The sequence below is a fragment of the Gorilla gorilla genome, chromosome 16 (assembly GCF_029281585.2).
Source record: "Gorilla gorilla gorilla isolate KB3781 chromosome 16, NHGRI_mGorGor1-v2.1_pri, whole genome shotgun sequence".
NCBI classification, from domain to species: Eukaryota; Metazoa; Chordata; class Mammalia; order Primates; family Hominidae; genus Gorilla; species Gorilla gorilla.
The window spans coordinates 50,878,056-50,893,113 of NC_073240.2; the positions used below are offsets into that span (position 1 = coordinate 50,878,056).

A 15,058-nucleotide genomic window follows, 5' to 3' on the forward strand; every position below is an offset into this window, starting at 1 on the left:
TGTCAGAGCGATATTCAAGGAAAATATTCATCAGCGCTATAGAAACAGATTGTCAAAGTAGAAATAAAGCTGGAAAAACTGACTTCGAAGATTCTTCTAATTCCCAGGTTTTCTTATTCTGTGCAATCTAAAGCTATATTGATAAAACTATTAGATCGAAATCAGCAACAGTTGGAAATAACGTATAATGTTTAGGAAAGATTTCACAATAAACACCATAGTTTTAAAAGTCATCTCCATAGAGATGAACAGAAACCAAAATAGAGGAGGAGTTCTCTGAGGAACAAAGTGAACAGAGAGAAAAGTGCAGAAGACTGAGCCAGGGGGTAATTCCACCACCGGGGTGCAATGAAGGAGACGGAGGCAGATCAGCCTGAGAAGCAAGAAGAATCTGCATGAGGGTCATGAAACCCAAGAAAAAAAAGAGTTTTTGTGGAGAGAATAGCCGCTCTCCCCTAATTCCACAGAGAGGTGAGGGAAGGGTGGTGGAGAGGAACACTCCCTGGGGCTTCTCTTTAGGAAGTCCTCTGTGACTGGTGGTTTGTGACAGCATCCTAACCTAGCCCACATCCTGAGTAATAAAACAGACTGCTCTATGTGAATAAAGTTAAAGCAGCACACAAACTTAGGAAGGGTTTGAAAGGCAGAAGACATCTCTTACCTGTACTTCTATTTATATCTCTGCACTATGACTATGGGAGGAGATTTAAAAATATATAGTGTATCCTGTCTGAGAAAAAAACCTTCTATTCCGAAGTGACTTAAATACAGGATAAATTCTAGACCACACCTAGGACTAAGGACTGCAATGCTGCCTCCCTGTCACTCCCAATCATAAAAGCTGATGAACCTATGAATGGAAGGCTTATGCCTTGCAATATTTATAACAAGCAGCAAAGATTCAGTCTCTACAATAATTTCAAGCATCTTTTTGCACAGAATTTTAGTATAGTGAAATGGAAGATATTAAGTCTTTCTCTCTCATCTCTAGTGGAACCAAAGATAATTTCCCATGCCTTTTCTCTCTGGACACCAAAAAGTTATTAAAACATAGAAGAGAACTCATGAGGAAACAGAACCCCAAAGTTATGAGAGGGCTTTTGTGAAGCCAGCACTGTCTTATGTATGTCACTCACTGGCCAGCACCATGTGGTACTTCATTTCAACAGCCTCATTCAATCAAACTAAGAAAATAGATGACTTTTTAAAACATGATCCAATTTAAAATAAATTATTATGGTAGATGAAATGCAAATTCAAACAAAAACTAATTCCTTCACAAGAGCAACTGAAAATCTACTTGAGAAAACAGCTTTTGGATTTATTGTTCCATAAGAGATAAACCCAATAAGAAATAACACTCTTTAAACATATAAATTAATACAAATAAAAATACGTTTATATGCATTGATAAGGTACCTATAAGGATAGGTTCCATGTCTTATTCATCTTTTTTATCACCCTCTATCAAAGGACAAGCACATTACCTGTTAAATAATATATGCTCAAAGCAATGTTTATGGTGTTATGTAATCTAATTATACAAAAAAAAAAAAAAAAAAAAAAAACAGACTTTATTCCCCAACTGCAGACCAAAAACAATACTTTCCAAAATGCTGTTGGCATTGAACCTCCATGACCCCTAGGTCCTATTACGGCCTGTTAGTTTGTTAAACAGATGTGATAATGAAACATTTATTGTAAGAGAAGTCGTTGTAAATGCCTGAGAAGCAGGTATATAAACTTCAACCAAAGCAACTGACCACTGTCATTTGCACCACACTGGCAGGCCTCTAGAGAGTCACCATAAGTAAACAACCCTTTTGAAAGAGTCCCAGAGGGTACAGAAGAGGCTTCCAGGATGTCCCCTTGGAAATCAGAGCCCTATACAAGCCACCTCAGTAAATAGGAAACCCACCTGTGTATATAATGCTCATGTCAGCCATAAAACTGGACAACACTGTTTTTGTAAAACTTAGAGCTCTCCCTCTCCCTCTCCCTCTCCCCCTCTCCCTCCCCCCCTCCCTCTCCCTGGTCTCCCTCTGATGCCACCAAAGTTGTGAAAGCCGAGGCTGGACTGTACTGCCGCCATCTCGGCTCACTGCAACCTCCCTGCCTGATTCTCCTGCGTCAGCCTGCCAAGTGCCTGGGATTGCAGGCGCGCGCCCCCACACCTGACTGGTTTTTGCATTTTTTGGTGGAGACGGGGTTTCCCCGTCTTGGCCGGACTGGTCTCCAGCTCCTGACCGCGAGTGATCTGCCTGCCTCGGCCTCCCGAGGTGCCGGGATTGCAGACGGAGTCTCGCTCACTCAGTGCTCAATGTTGCCCAGGCTGGAGTGCAGTGGCACGATCTCGGCTCGCTACAACCTCCACCTCCCAGCCGCCTGCCTTGGCCTCCCAAAGTGCCAGATTGCAGCCTCTGCCCGGCCACCACCCCGTCTGGGAAGTGAGGAGTGTCTCTGCCTGGCCACCCATCGTCTGGGATGTGAGGAGCCCCTCTACCCTGCCACCCAGTCTGGGAAGTGAGGAGCGCCTCTTCCCGGCCGCCATCCCGTCTAGGAAGTGAGGAGTGTCTCTGCCCAGCCACCCATCGTCTGAGATGTGGGGAGCACCTCTGCCCCGCCGCCCCATCTGGGATGTGAGGAGCGCCTCTGCCCGGCCGTGACCCCGTCTGGGAACTGAGGAGCGTCTCTGCCCGGCCGCCCCATCTGAGAAGTGAGGAGCCCCTCCGCCCCGCTGCTGCCCCGTCCGGGAGGTGGGGGCAACCCCCACCCGGCCGGCCGCCCTGTCCGGGGGGGAGGTGGGGGGGCGCCTCTGCCCAGCCGCCCCATCTGGGAAGTGAGGAGCCCCTCTGCCCGGCCGCCACCCCGTCTGGGAGGTGTACCCAACAGCTCATTGAGAATGGGCCATGATGACGATGGCGGTTTTGTCGAATAGAAGAGGGGGAAATGTGGGGAAAGGAAAGAGAGATCGGATTGTTACTGTGTCTGTGTGGAAAGAAGTAGACATGGGGAACTCCATTTTGTTCTGTACTAGGAAAAATTCTTCTGCCTTGGGATGCTGTTAATCTATAACCTTACCCCCAACCCCTTGCTCTCTGAAACATGTGCTGTGTCCACTCAGGGTTAAATGGATTAAGGGCGGTGCAAGATGTGCTTTGTTAAACAGATGCTTGAAGGCAGCATGCTCGTTAAGAGTCATCACCACTCCCTAATCTCAAGTACCCAGGGACACAAACACTGTGGAAGGCCGCAGGGTCCTCTGTCTAGGAAAACCAGAGACCCTTGTTCGCATGTTTCTCTGCTGACCTTCCCTCCACTATTGTCCTATGACCCTGCCAAATCCCCCTCTCCGAGAAACACCCAAGAATGATCAATAAATACTAAAAAAAAAAAAAATTTTTTTTTAAAAGAAAATTAAAAAAAAAACTTAGAAATTAGGAGTTTTCAGGAGAAAAACCTAGAAATCAATGAACTGTATCATATATCTATGAATTCAGTACTAACATTTACATACCGCTTTTATAATTTATGAGTTACTTCTTCACATATATTTCATTTTACGTTCATGCTCACAGTAACCTTCAGAGGTAAACATTAGTCCCATTTTACAAATGCGAAAATTGAGGCTCAGAGGATTTGAATACAAATGCCTGGTAAGTAGAACCAGGTTCATTCCTATCACTTCTGACTCATGTTGTTTCTGTCACACAACAATTGTGTTCACAAAGGACAATTACAGAATATTAACAGAGCCTTGTAAACCCATAATACCCACTCTGGCCAAACCCAGTAAATTCTTATGCTATTGATCTGTTATGTCACAGTCACCTAAATTCAAATAGTATGTGTAAGTTGGCAAGAAAAAATTAAAGATTTTGGTTGTGTCATGAAAATAGATGAGTACCATAGAGTTCCGTAATGTCAGGTGATTTTTTTTTTTTTTTTTTTTTTTTTTTTTTAGATAGGGTCTCACTCTGTCACACAGGCTAGAGTACAATGGCACAATCATAGCTCACTGCAACCTTGACCTCCTGGGCTCAAGCTATCCTCCCACCTCAGTCTCCTGAGTAGTACAGAACCATGCCACCATGCCCAGCTAATTTTTAATTTTTTGCAGAGACAGGGTATTGCTATGTGGCCCAGGCTGGTCTCAAACTCCTGGCCTCAAGTGATCCTCCCACCTCAGCCTCCCAAAGCACTAGGATAACAGGCATGAGCCACCAAGCCCAGTCTACCACATGGTTTTTAATTTATAGTGGCAATAATAACTTGAAAGGACTACTCCCACTAAAAGCATATTTAACTACTTTCTATATGTAGATTCACAAAAGTAAGCATAAGAAGCTGTCTCTCTCTCTCCTCCCCAAGATATACAGAGTTGCTCTCTGGAAGGCTATTTCACCCCAGTATGCATATCTGATTCAGGGCTGACTTATCCATGAGGCACAGTAGGCAGAGTGCCTAGGGCCCATGATATTTTCAAGAGCCCACAAAACTGTTTCAATTTTCATTTATTTCAAAATCAGAGGAAAAATGAATATAATAGTAATGGATACATAATAATGAATCTAACCTGGATTATATTTGTCTTTATACTGACATATTCATCAAACATAATTTTTCATATGTTTTATGAAGGGACCCACAAAGGCAAAAGTGCCTAGGGCCCACAGAAGACATACACAGCCCTGGTCTGATTCATCCTACCCTACACCCCATAAAAATACTAAGGCAGTAATGTGTTCTGGCTCCTCAACCCCCATATTTTGGAATAAAGAACAGCTAAGCTGGTTTAAAGAAGGCCTCTAATTATGTACTTCTTTTGCTTCCCATATTTCTAAACTAATGAGATCTGAATTAGCTATTTTACCCATAAACAACCTTCTTCCTGATTGCGGAAAAGCACTTGTACAATTTTTTTCTTTTCTTTTCTTTTTTTAGAGACTAGGTCCCAGTCTGTCACTCAGGCAGGAGTGCAGTAGCACAATCAGAGCTCACTGAAGCCTCAATCTCCTGGGCCCATGTGATCCTCCCACCTCAGTCCCCCAAGGAGCTGGAACTACAGGCACGTGCCACCATGCCCGGCTACTTTTTAAATTTTTGGTAGAGACAGGGGTCTCACTGTGTGGCCCACTCTGGTCTAAAACTCCTGACCTCAAGCGATCCTCCTACCTCAGCCTCCCGAAGTGCTGAGATTGCAGGTGTGAGCCACTGCACGCTGTCACTTGTACACTTCAAAACAATTTGTCTTTGAGCCTCTCATACAAGCTATAAGGAAAGAGTGAATTTCAAAGAACAAACAGAAAATAGACTGTAATCATAAATAGACTGTAATCATAATGTTTTAAACATTTGAGTCAAGGGGCTGGACCTTTTTACATCTTAAAGAATGCAAGACATGCCAGGCGCGGTGGCTCACGCTTGTAATCCCAGCACTTTGGGAGGCCGAGGCGGGCGGATCACCTGAGGTCAGGAGTTCAAGACCAACCTCAATATGGAGAAACCCCATCTCTACTAAAAATACAAAATTAGCCAGGCGTGGTGGTGCATGCCTGTAATCCCAGCTACTCGGGAGGCTGAGGCAGGAGAATTGCTTGAATCTGGGAGGCGGAGGTTGCGGTGAGCTGAGATCACACCACTGCACTCCAGCCTGGGCAACAAGAGCAAAACTCCATCTCAAAAAAAAAAAAAAAAGAATGCAAGACATCTGAATATGGAGATAATAAAGAATAAAGCATATCTGGGAGAAAATTGTTATTTCCCCACAAGACCCATGGCTGGCTTGTCATATTTTCACACACGTCATCAATGTCCTATGCTTCCCAATGATGTTGTGAAAGTGCATAGAAATGTAAGGGCAACTTTATTAAAGGCTGCAGACATGAACTTTCTCACTGAGATAAAATATCATCTCTGCATGATTTTTCCCTCTGACAACTCCAGGCTGATTAGAAGACCTCCAGTCTGTGCCCCTCTGGCAAAGATACCACTTGTAGGCAAATATACCACTTGTAGGCAAATATACCACTTATAGTGATGTTTAATAAACTATTTTAAGTTATCCTTGCTACCATAAACTTAAAAATTGTATTAGAATACATATATTTTATTGAATTGTAAAAAGCCATTTGAAGTCAAGGTTGGTGCTACCTCACAAATTATAAGGACTCAAAAATGTTTGTGGAGTGACTAAATAAATGAATGCATGTTTTAGGTTAAAATAAAAAGCTCTCCAGACTATTGCCAGATCTACAGAAACTGATGTCATCTAAAGATGTGTCAGTCCCACTCATGATGATACAAATGATGGTGATCATTTCATCACGTCAGTCTTGCAGGTCATGGGCCATTGTAACAAGTCCAAGAAGAAGTGACTGGCCTCAGCTTTTCTCTGCCAGTCACTGTCAGGAAGCGAATGCAGACACAGTTACACAGCCAAAACTTAGACTCACTACATAGCAATTACCATTTGTCTGTAAAATGAAGTTCTGTGTGAGGAGGATTAACAAGTTCCATTCCTCATCAAAAAACTGTCAATTAACTAATTAATGAATTGTTCATTAAAAAACAATTATGTACACAGTATTTGTGCCAAAAATGTTTAACCCAAATTACTTTAGAAGAAATTAAACCATGCTAGAATATTCAATAAAATGGTTAGACTAGATGTTCCCAAAATTCAAAATAATGAAAAATTATTTTAAATTTAAAAGAAAATAAAGGAATTAGCCAAATTCAGTTTACGAACATTGATTGGATACTGTACCAAAAATTAAAACCAATTCCAAGAGATGAGATGTACTGGGGACCACTGAGGAAAGTGAAAAATGGGATATATGCCATTTATCAATGTTACATTTCTCAGGTATGGTGATGATAATGGGGGTATGCAGGAGAATGTCCTTGTTCTTAGGGGATGTGTGCTGAAGTATTTGGGGTAAGTGTCATGATGTCTACAACATTTGACAAAAACAACAGAAACCTGTGTGTCACAAAGACTCACATAAACTTAAGGTAATGGGGTGGAAAAAGATATTCTATGCACATGGACAACAAAAGCGAGCAGGAGTAGCTATTCCCATAACAGACAAAAGAAACCTTAAAGCATCAGCAGTTAAAAAAGACAAAGAGGGAAATTATATAATGATAAAAGGACTAGTCCAACAGGAAATTATCACAATGTTAAATATATATGCACCTAACACTGGAGCTCCCAAATTTATAAAACAATTACTACTAGACCTAAGAAACAAGATAGACAGCAACACAATAATAGTGGGAGACTTCAGTACTCTACTAACAGCACTAGACGGGTCATCAAGACAGAAAGTCAACAAGGAAACGATGAACTTAAACTATACCCTAAAACAGATGGACTTAACAGATATTTACAGAACATTCTACCCAACAAATGCAGAATACACATTCTATTCATCAGCACATGGAATATTCTCCAAGATAGACCATATGAAAGTCCACAAAACAAGTCTCAACAAATTTAAGAAAATTGAAATTATAGCAAGTACTCTCTTAAACCACAGTGGAATAAAATTGGAAATCAACTCCAAAAGGAACTCTTAAAACCATGCAAATAAACGGAAATTAAATAACCTGCTCCTGAATGATCATTGGGTCAACAAGGAAATCAAGATGGAAATTTAGAAATTCTTCAAACTGAACAATAATAGCGACACAACCTAACAAAACCTCTGGGATACAGCAAAAGCGGTGCTAAGAGGAAACTTCATAGCATTAAATGCCTACATCAAAAAGTCTGAAAGAGCACAAATAGACAATCTAAGGTCACATCTCAAGGAACTAGAGAAACAAGAACAAACCAAACCCAAGCCCAGCAGAAGAAAAGAAATAATCAAGATCAGAGCACGCTAAATGAATTTGAAACCAAAAAAAAAAACCACACAAAAGACAAATGAAACAAAAAGCTGATTCTTTGAAAAGGTAAATAAAATTGATAGACCATTAGTGAGATTAACCAAGAAAAGAAGAGAGAAGATCTAAATAAGCTCAATTAGAAATGAAACAGGAGATATTACAACCAACACCACAGAAATACAAAAGATCATTCGAGGCCACTATGAACACCTTTACGTCCATAAACTAGAAAACCTAAAGGAGATGGATAAATTCCTGGAAATATACAACCCTCCTAGATTAAACCAGGAACAAACAGCAACTCTGAACAGACCAATAACAAACAGTGATATTGAAATGGTAATTTAAAAGTTGCCAACAACAAAAAAGTCCAGGATCACAAGAATTCACAAATGAATTCTATCAGACATTCAAAGAATTAGTACCAATCCTTTTGATACTATTCCACAAGATAGACAAAGAGAGAATCCTCCCTAAATCATTCTATGAAGCCAGTATCACCCTAATACCAAAACCAGGGATGGACATACAAAAAAAAAATACAGAACAATATCCTTTATGAACATAGATGTAAAACTCCTCAACAAAATACCAGCTAACCAAATCCAACAACATATCAAAAAGATTCTCCAACATAATCAAGTGAGTTTCATACCAGGGATGCAGGGATGGTTTAACATACACAAGTCAATAAATGTGATATACCACATAAATAGAATTAAAAACAAAAATCACATGATCATCTCAATAGATGCAGAAAAAGTATTTGACAAAATCCAGCATCCCTTTATGATTAAAACCCTCAGCAAAATCAGCATAGAAAGGGCACACCTTAAGTTAATAAAAGCCATCTATGACAAACCCACAGCCAACATTATACTGAATAGGGAAAAGTTGAAAGCATTTCCCCTGAGAACTGGAACAAGACAAGGATGCCCATTTTCACCACTTCTATTCAACATAGTACTGGAAGTCCTAGCCAGAGCAATCAGACAAGAGAAAGAAATAAAGGGCATCCAAATCAGTAAAGAGGAAGTCAAACTGTTGCTGTTTGCTGATGATATGATCATACACCTAGAAAACCCTAAAGACTCTTCCAAAAAGCTCCTAGAAATGGTAAATGAATTCAGCAGTTTCAGGATACAAAATTAATATACACAAATCAGTAGCCCTGCTATACACCAACAGCAACCAAGCTGAGAATCAAATGAAGAACTCAAACCTTTCTATCATAGCCATAAAAAAGATACTTAGGAATATACTTAACCAAGGAGGTGAAAGACCTCTACAAGGAAGACTATAAAACACTGCTGAAAGAAATCATAGATGACACAAACAAATGGAAACACATGCTCATGGATGGGTAGAATCAATATTGTAAAAATGACTATACTGCCAAAAGCAATCTACAAATTCAATGCAATTCCCATCAAAATACCAACATCATTTTTCATAGAACTAGAAAAAACAATCCTAAAATTCATGTGGAACCAAAAAGAGCCCACATAGCCAAAGCAAGACTAAGCAAAAAAAACAAATCTAGAAGCATTACATTACCCGACTTCAAACTATACTATAAGGCCCTAGTCACCAAAACAGCATAATACTGGTATAAAAACAGGCATGTAGACCAATGCAACAGAATAGAGAAGCCAGAAGTAAAGCTAAATATTTACAGTCACCTGATCTTCAACAAATCAAACAAAATCATCAATGGGGGAAAGGATACCCAACTTAACAAATGGTGCTGGGATAATTGGCAAGCCACATGTGGAAGAATGAAACTGGATTCTCATCTCTCACCTTATACAAAAATCAACTCAAGATGAATCAAAGACTTAAATCTAAGAACTGAAACTATAAAAATTATAGAAGATAACATCAGAAAAACCCTTCTAGACACTGGCTTAGGCAAAGATTTCATGACCAAGAACCCAACAGCAAATGCAACAAAAACAAACATAAATAAATGGTACTTCATTAAACTAAAAAGCTTCTGCACAGCAAAAGAAATAATCAGCCAATAGACAACCCACAGTGTAGGAGAAAAATCTTCACAATCTATACATCCGACAAAAGACTAATATCCAGAATTTACAAGGAACTCAAACAAATCAGCAAGAAAAAAAACAAATGGATCCCATCAAAAAGTGGCCTAAGGACATGAATAGACAATTCTCAAAAGAGGATACACAAATGGCCAACAAATATATGAAAAAATGCTCAACATCATTAATTATCAGAGAAATGCAAATCAAAACCACAATGTGATACCACCTCCCTGCTGCAAGAAAGGCCATAATCAAAAAATAATAAATGTTGATGTAGATGTGGTAAAAAGGAAATATGTTTACACTGTTGGTGGGAATGTAATCTAGTACAACCATTATGGAAAACAGCGTGAAGATTCCTTGAAGAACTAAAAGTAGATCTACCATTTGACCCAGCAATCCCACTCCTGGGTATCTACCCAGAGGAAGAGAAGTCATTATACAAAAAAGATACTTGCACACGCATGTTTATAGCAGCACAATTCGCAATTGCAAAAAATATGAAAGCAGCCAAAATGCCCATCAATCAACAAGCAGATAAAGAAAATGTGGCATATATATATATATATATATATATATACACACACACACACACACACACACACACACACACACACACCCATATATACACTATGGAATACTACTCAGCCATAAGAATGAACGAAATAATGGCATTTGCAGCAACCTGGATGGAATTGGAGACCATTATTCTAAGTGAAGTAACTCAGGAATGGAAAACCAAACATCATATGTCCTCACCCATAAGTGGGAGCTAAGCTATGAGGATGCAAAGGCATAAGAATGATACAATGGACTTTGGGGACTTGGGGGAAAGGGCGGCAGGGAGAGTGAGGGAAAAAAGACTACAAATTGGGAACAGTGTATACTGCTCAGGTGATGGGTACACCAAATCTCAGAAATCACCACTAAAGAACTTATTCATGTAACCAAACACTACCTATTCCCCAAAAACCTACCGAAATTTGAAAAAAAAAAAAAAAAGACCCCACGTATGTGTTTGTACATATGAGGGCATGTGTTTGTATAGAAAAAGAGACCGACAGTAAGGAAGCACATGTGGCAAAATAGTAATAATTGTAGAATTAAGGTGAAGGGTTTCTGCGTGTTCATCATATCATTCTTTCAATTCTGTAAAATTCAACATTTTCAAAATTAAAAGTTAGGGGAAATGTAAATAAAAATAATGTTACTGAGAAATGTTTAAAGACATAAAAGATGTCTGTGATTATAATTCTAAGTTTAAAGAGGAGGTTTCAAAATAATGTACAGGATAATTCCATTTGGGGATATATATTTGGATCGATATACACAAATACATTAATAGAGGTCACTATAATTAGAGCCCTGTAAAGTTGTGCAACACAGCAACCTCAAGTAGTTATCTCTAGGTGGCATGATTACAAAGACTTATGCTTTCTTATTTTCATTTCCAAAAATTTCCTACTTTTACATATATGCATTAATATATACATAAACATATGAATTACTGTTTAAGAGAATGAGACCTGGATCTCAGATCATGTTAGGACACATCAAAACTTTGTAACACTGGGTCCTGTTGAAAACTTGTTTGTGTTAAAGTCAGTTAATCTTATCTTTACCCTATTAAGATTATATATAAATAAATCATTTTACTGGAAAAAAATGGGTGGCAATAATTCTAGACTCCTGATTAGCATTGGGAATATGAATATATTGCCCCAGAGGGCATAATTAATGGCCTGTGGGTGGGAACCACATTGAGACAGAGTTCAGCTCATTATGAGACTAAATGTTGCAATGAATAAGTATCCAACAAGAGAATGAAGTGCATCATGATATAATTACCTGCGGAAGTAGGTTAACCACCTATCAGGGACGATATTGGAAGGAAGGACAGGGCACTATGTAAACTCTAATCCAGCCTTTAGTCTCTAAAGAGTCTATGGTCAAAAACGAAGAAAACAGCCATAATAGGTTGGACACACATCCACTGAAGGAAAAATTATGTAATAGCTGTCACTGACTAACTAGAGACAAAAGAGAAAATCAACACTCTCTGGTGTGGATGCTATATTAAAGAAATTGGATTCAGTAAACTGAAAAGTGTTAATAATACTATTAATTACTCAACCAAATTACTCAACCTAAAAAACAAAGTGTGTTTTCTGCTATCATGATCAAAATTATTTCTAACTATATGAACTCTGTTTTAAATGTTGGTGTGTTCACACAATGGAACACTGCTTTGAAATTTAAAATGAAGAACAAACTATTAATACATGCAACTGTATAGGTATATGTCAAAAACCTTATGCTGAGCAAAAGCAGCAAGACAAAAGAACACATACTGTATGATTTCATTTATATTCATTTCAAAAGTAGGTAAAACTGATCTGACAGAAATCAAAAGATGGCCACAGTGGGTGTAGAAAGAATGAATGAAAAGGAGCACAAGGGAACTTTCTGGGGTGATAGAAATCAATGTTCTATATCTTGCTTTATACACCCTTTGTAGTTACATGGGTGTATATAATCGTCGAAGTTCATTGAGGTGAACACCTAGACCTGTGTGCTTTTTATATATAAATTAAACTTCCATGAAAAAATTAAAATTATATTTTTAAAATATCACTTTGCATCATTGGAAGAACTCAAAACTTACCACGCAATTTCTTTTCACTGCAGAACATTATTATACCTGATCTTTCACCAGGTCTCAATAGGTGGCCTACCTAAGAAAAAGAAGTATGCAATATTAGTATCTGAAAAATGCACAATAACTATCAATTTACCTCCTTTAACGTTCTTCCTAGACAAATCTAGATAATTAGGAAGTCACTGACACAGGAAAGAACAACAGATTTAATTTATCAGGCTTTAGTCCAGCCAGATAAGAATAATTCTGTACAAAAATAATCTATTTGTATTTTAAAGGCCATATGAGACAACTCAAGGTAAGCACAAATGCGCCACTCAATTTGGCATTCAAATTGAGTCAAATATATCTCAAATCCTGTGAATCAGAATATCTCAGGGGTGAGGTTCCAGAATCTGCCTTTTATTTAAATGCCATAGGTGATTCTTTCACAAGCCACAGCTGAGAACCACAACTGAACTTCGAGAGCTATGTGTGACAGGAAATTATTGCCCAGGCTCTAGAGAAACAAAATGCAATCCAAAACTTTTCCTCAATTTATTCTCATGTACGTAGTCTTCTCCAGGCAGTTATTTTTTTTAAACCAGAATAATATCATTATTATATTTCATTTTTTCCCTACATGTGGTCTAATTTTCTTCACATTGTAAACTCTTAGAGATTTACAATGATAAATGAAGGAGCAAACAAGTAATTTCAAACATTCAAAACCCAAAAGACCAAGGAAATAAATGCACCTTTGCAAACACATGACAGTGCAGGCAGAGGTACTGACCACATGCTCTTTCAGTTAGAAAAAAAAATGACTGGTTTGCTTCCTGCTCAGGAAAGTGGTGTGGCAGGATGTGGCCAACATACATAAAGAAGAAGTTGGTCAGTCATATGGTGACCAGAGAAGGGGAAGAACAACACTTATGGCTTAGTAGTTACAAGAAAAGAGGTTGCAGAGGAAGTTCATCAACACGCACTGCTCCACTACAAATCCCCGAGAAGTCTAAAAAGCCTGAGACCATCATTTCTTCCTTTTCTGGCCCCTGGAGTATGCCTAACAAATAGCGTCACTGATACTTTGCAGGACCCAGTGTTTTCTAGGGGCCAGGTTACTAAAACTTACGAATCCAAGCAAGGACATAGGGGTGTCGCTGCCGGGTGTTGCTAAAAGCAAGGCTAGGTCATCAAATATGACCCCATCAGTAACTCCCCTGTTGCCCCCTCCACATCTTCAACCAGCTGCCAGCAAGGCTGCCCAAGACCATCCCTCCTAGCCCCGCCTCTCTACTCCCCCACCCCAGCCCCAGGCAGTGGGTTATCTCCAGGACGTGCCTGCTGACCAGTGCTTGCTCTCCCTCTATGTTCCTCCCTTGTTCCAGGCTTGGCCACCTGTAGACCAGTCTCCACATCAAAGCCAGAGTTATCATAATAAAGGGGAATGGCATCATGTCACACCCCTGCTAAAAACCCTGCAAACACCTCTTGTTGGCCTGAGGAAAAATTCTCTAACATGACTCCTAGGACCTTCTGCGACTTGATCCCTGCTCATCTTTCCAGACTGTTTCCTCATCACTCTCCTTCCCTGCTCCCATGCTTCCCTGCACCTCCTCATGTCTGTACTCCAGAAATATACAACTCAGCCTCTTTCCATTTGGGGGCCTTCACACATGCTCTTCCCTCTGCCTGTAGCCATCTGTCTCCACCCCGTTTATCCGACTAGCTCCTATTCATCTGTCCAATGTCAACTCATATATCATTTCCTTTAGGAGGCCTTCTCTGACCTCCCCAAATCAGAGATAGGAGGAGCACTTCCTGTGTGTTCCCGCAGAACCTGGCACTGCCCATGTGAGAGCCCCATCACTCTAGAATACATTTTTCTATTATATTGGCTATTTCCCCATTATTCCACAAACTCTTTAAGGACAAGGCTCCATAGCTGTATCTCCAGCTTCTAATGCCTGTCTGGCACGTAGTAATGCTCAGTAAACACTTGTTGAATGAAAAATTAATTTATATGAGAAATGGAGGAAGGGCTTCCAGATGCTAAAAGACACTTTCCTTTTAGCAACTATCCCTCCCTGGATCCCAGACCCCGGCCCCAAAATGTCTTAGATCTGCCTTCCCAAGCTGGAGTGGCTGCAGCTTTTTTGGCTGCTCCCTCCTTTTTTCTGGTCCCTATCTTCCTACACACCCTTATCTTCAGCCTGGGAAGGACCTCAAAGCATGAGCAAAACTGGGTTAGCAATAGGAAGAGTGCTGCAGGCAAATTGAAGAGCAGAAGAAAGAAGAGAAAATGAGCAAACCTGGGGAGAGGAGGCACTAGAGTTATAAAGGAAGATTCACAAAAAGGATGTTTGGTGGTAAAGACTTCCTGTCAAAAATACCACAGACAAAAGTGAGTTTTCATCCATGAAGGACTTTGTTGTTTCTTTGTTTCACAAAATACTCAAAAAACAAACAA

At 39.7% G+C, this 15,058-nt stretch overlaps 1 protein-coding gene across 2 annotated transcripts in view; it reads right to left on the reverse strand.

Moving 5' to 3' along the window:
* The window catches only part of ATP8B4 (ATPase phospholipid transporting 8B4 (putative)), a 283,542-nt gene that overhangs the window by 240,534 nt on the left and 27,950 nt on the right, over positions 1-15,058 (reverse strand). For both annotated transcript variants that reach the window (XM_055362981.2, XM_019011219.4), the window contains one exon: positions 12,613-12,682. In XM_055362981.2, coding sequence (XP_055218956.2) covers positions 12,613-12,682 — 70 coding nt within the window. The remainder of the gene's footprint in view (positions 1-12,612; positions 12,683-15,058) is intronic.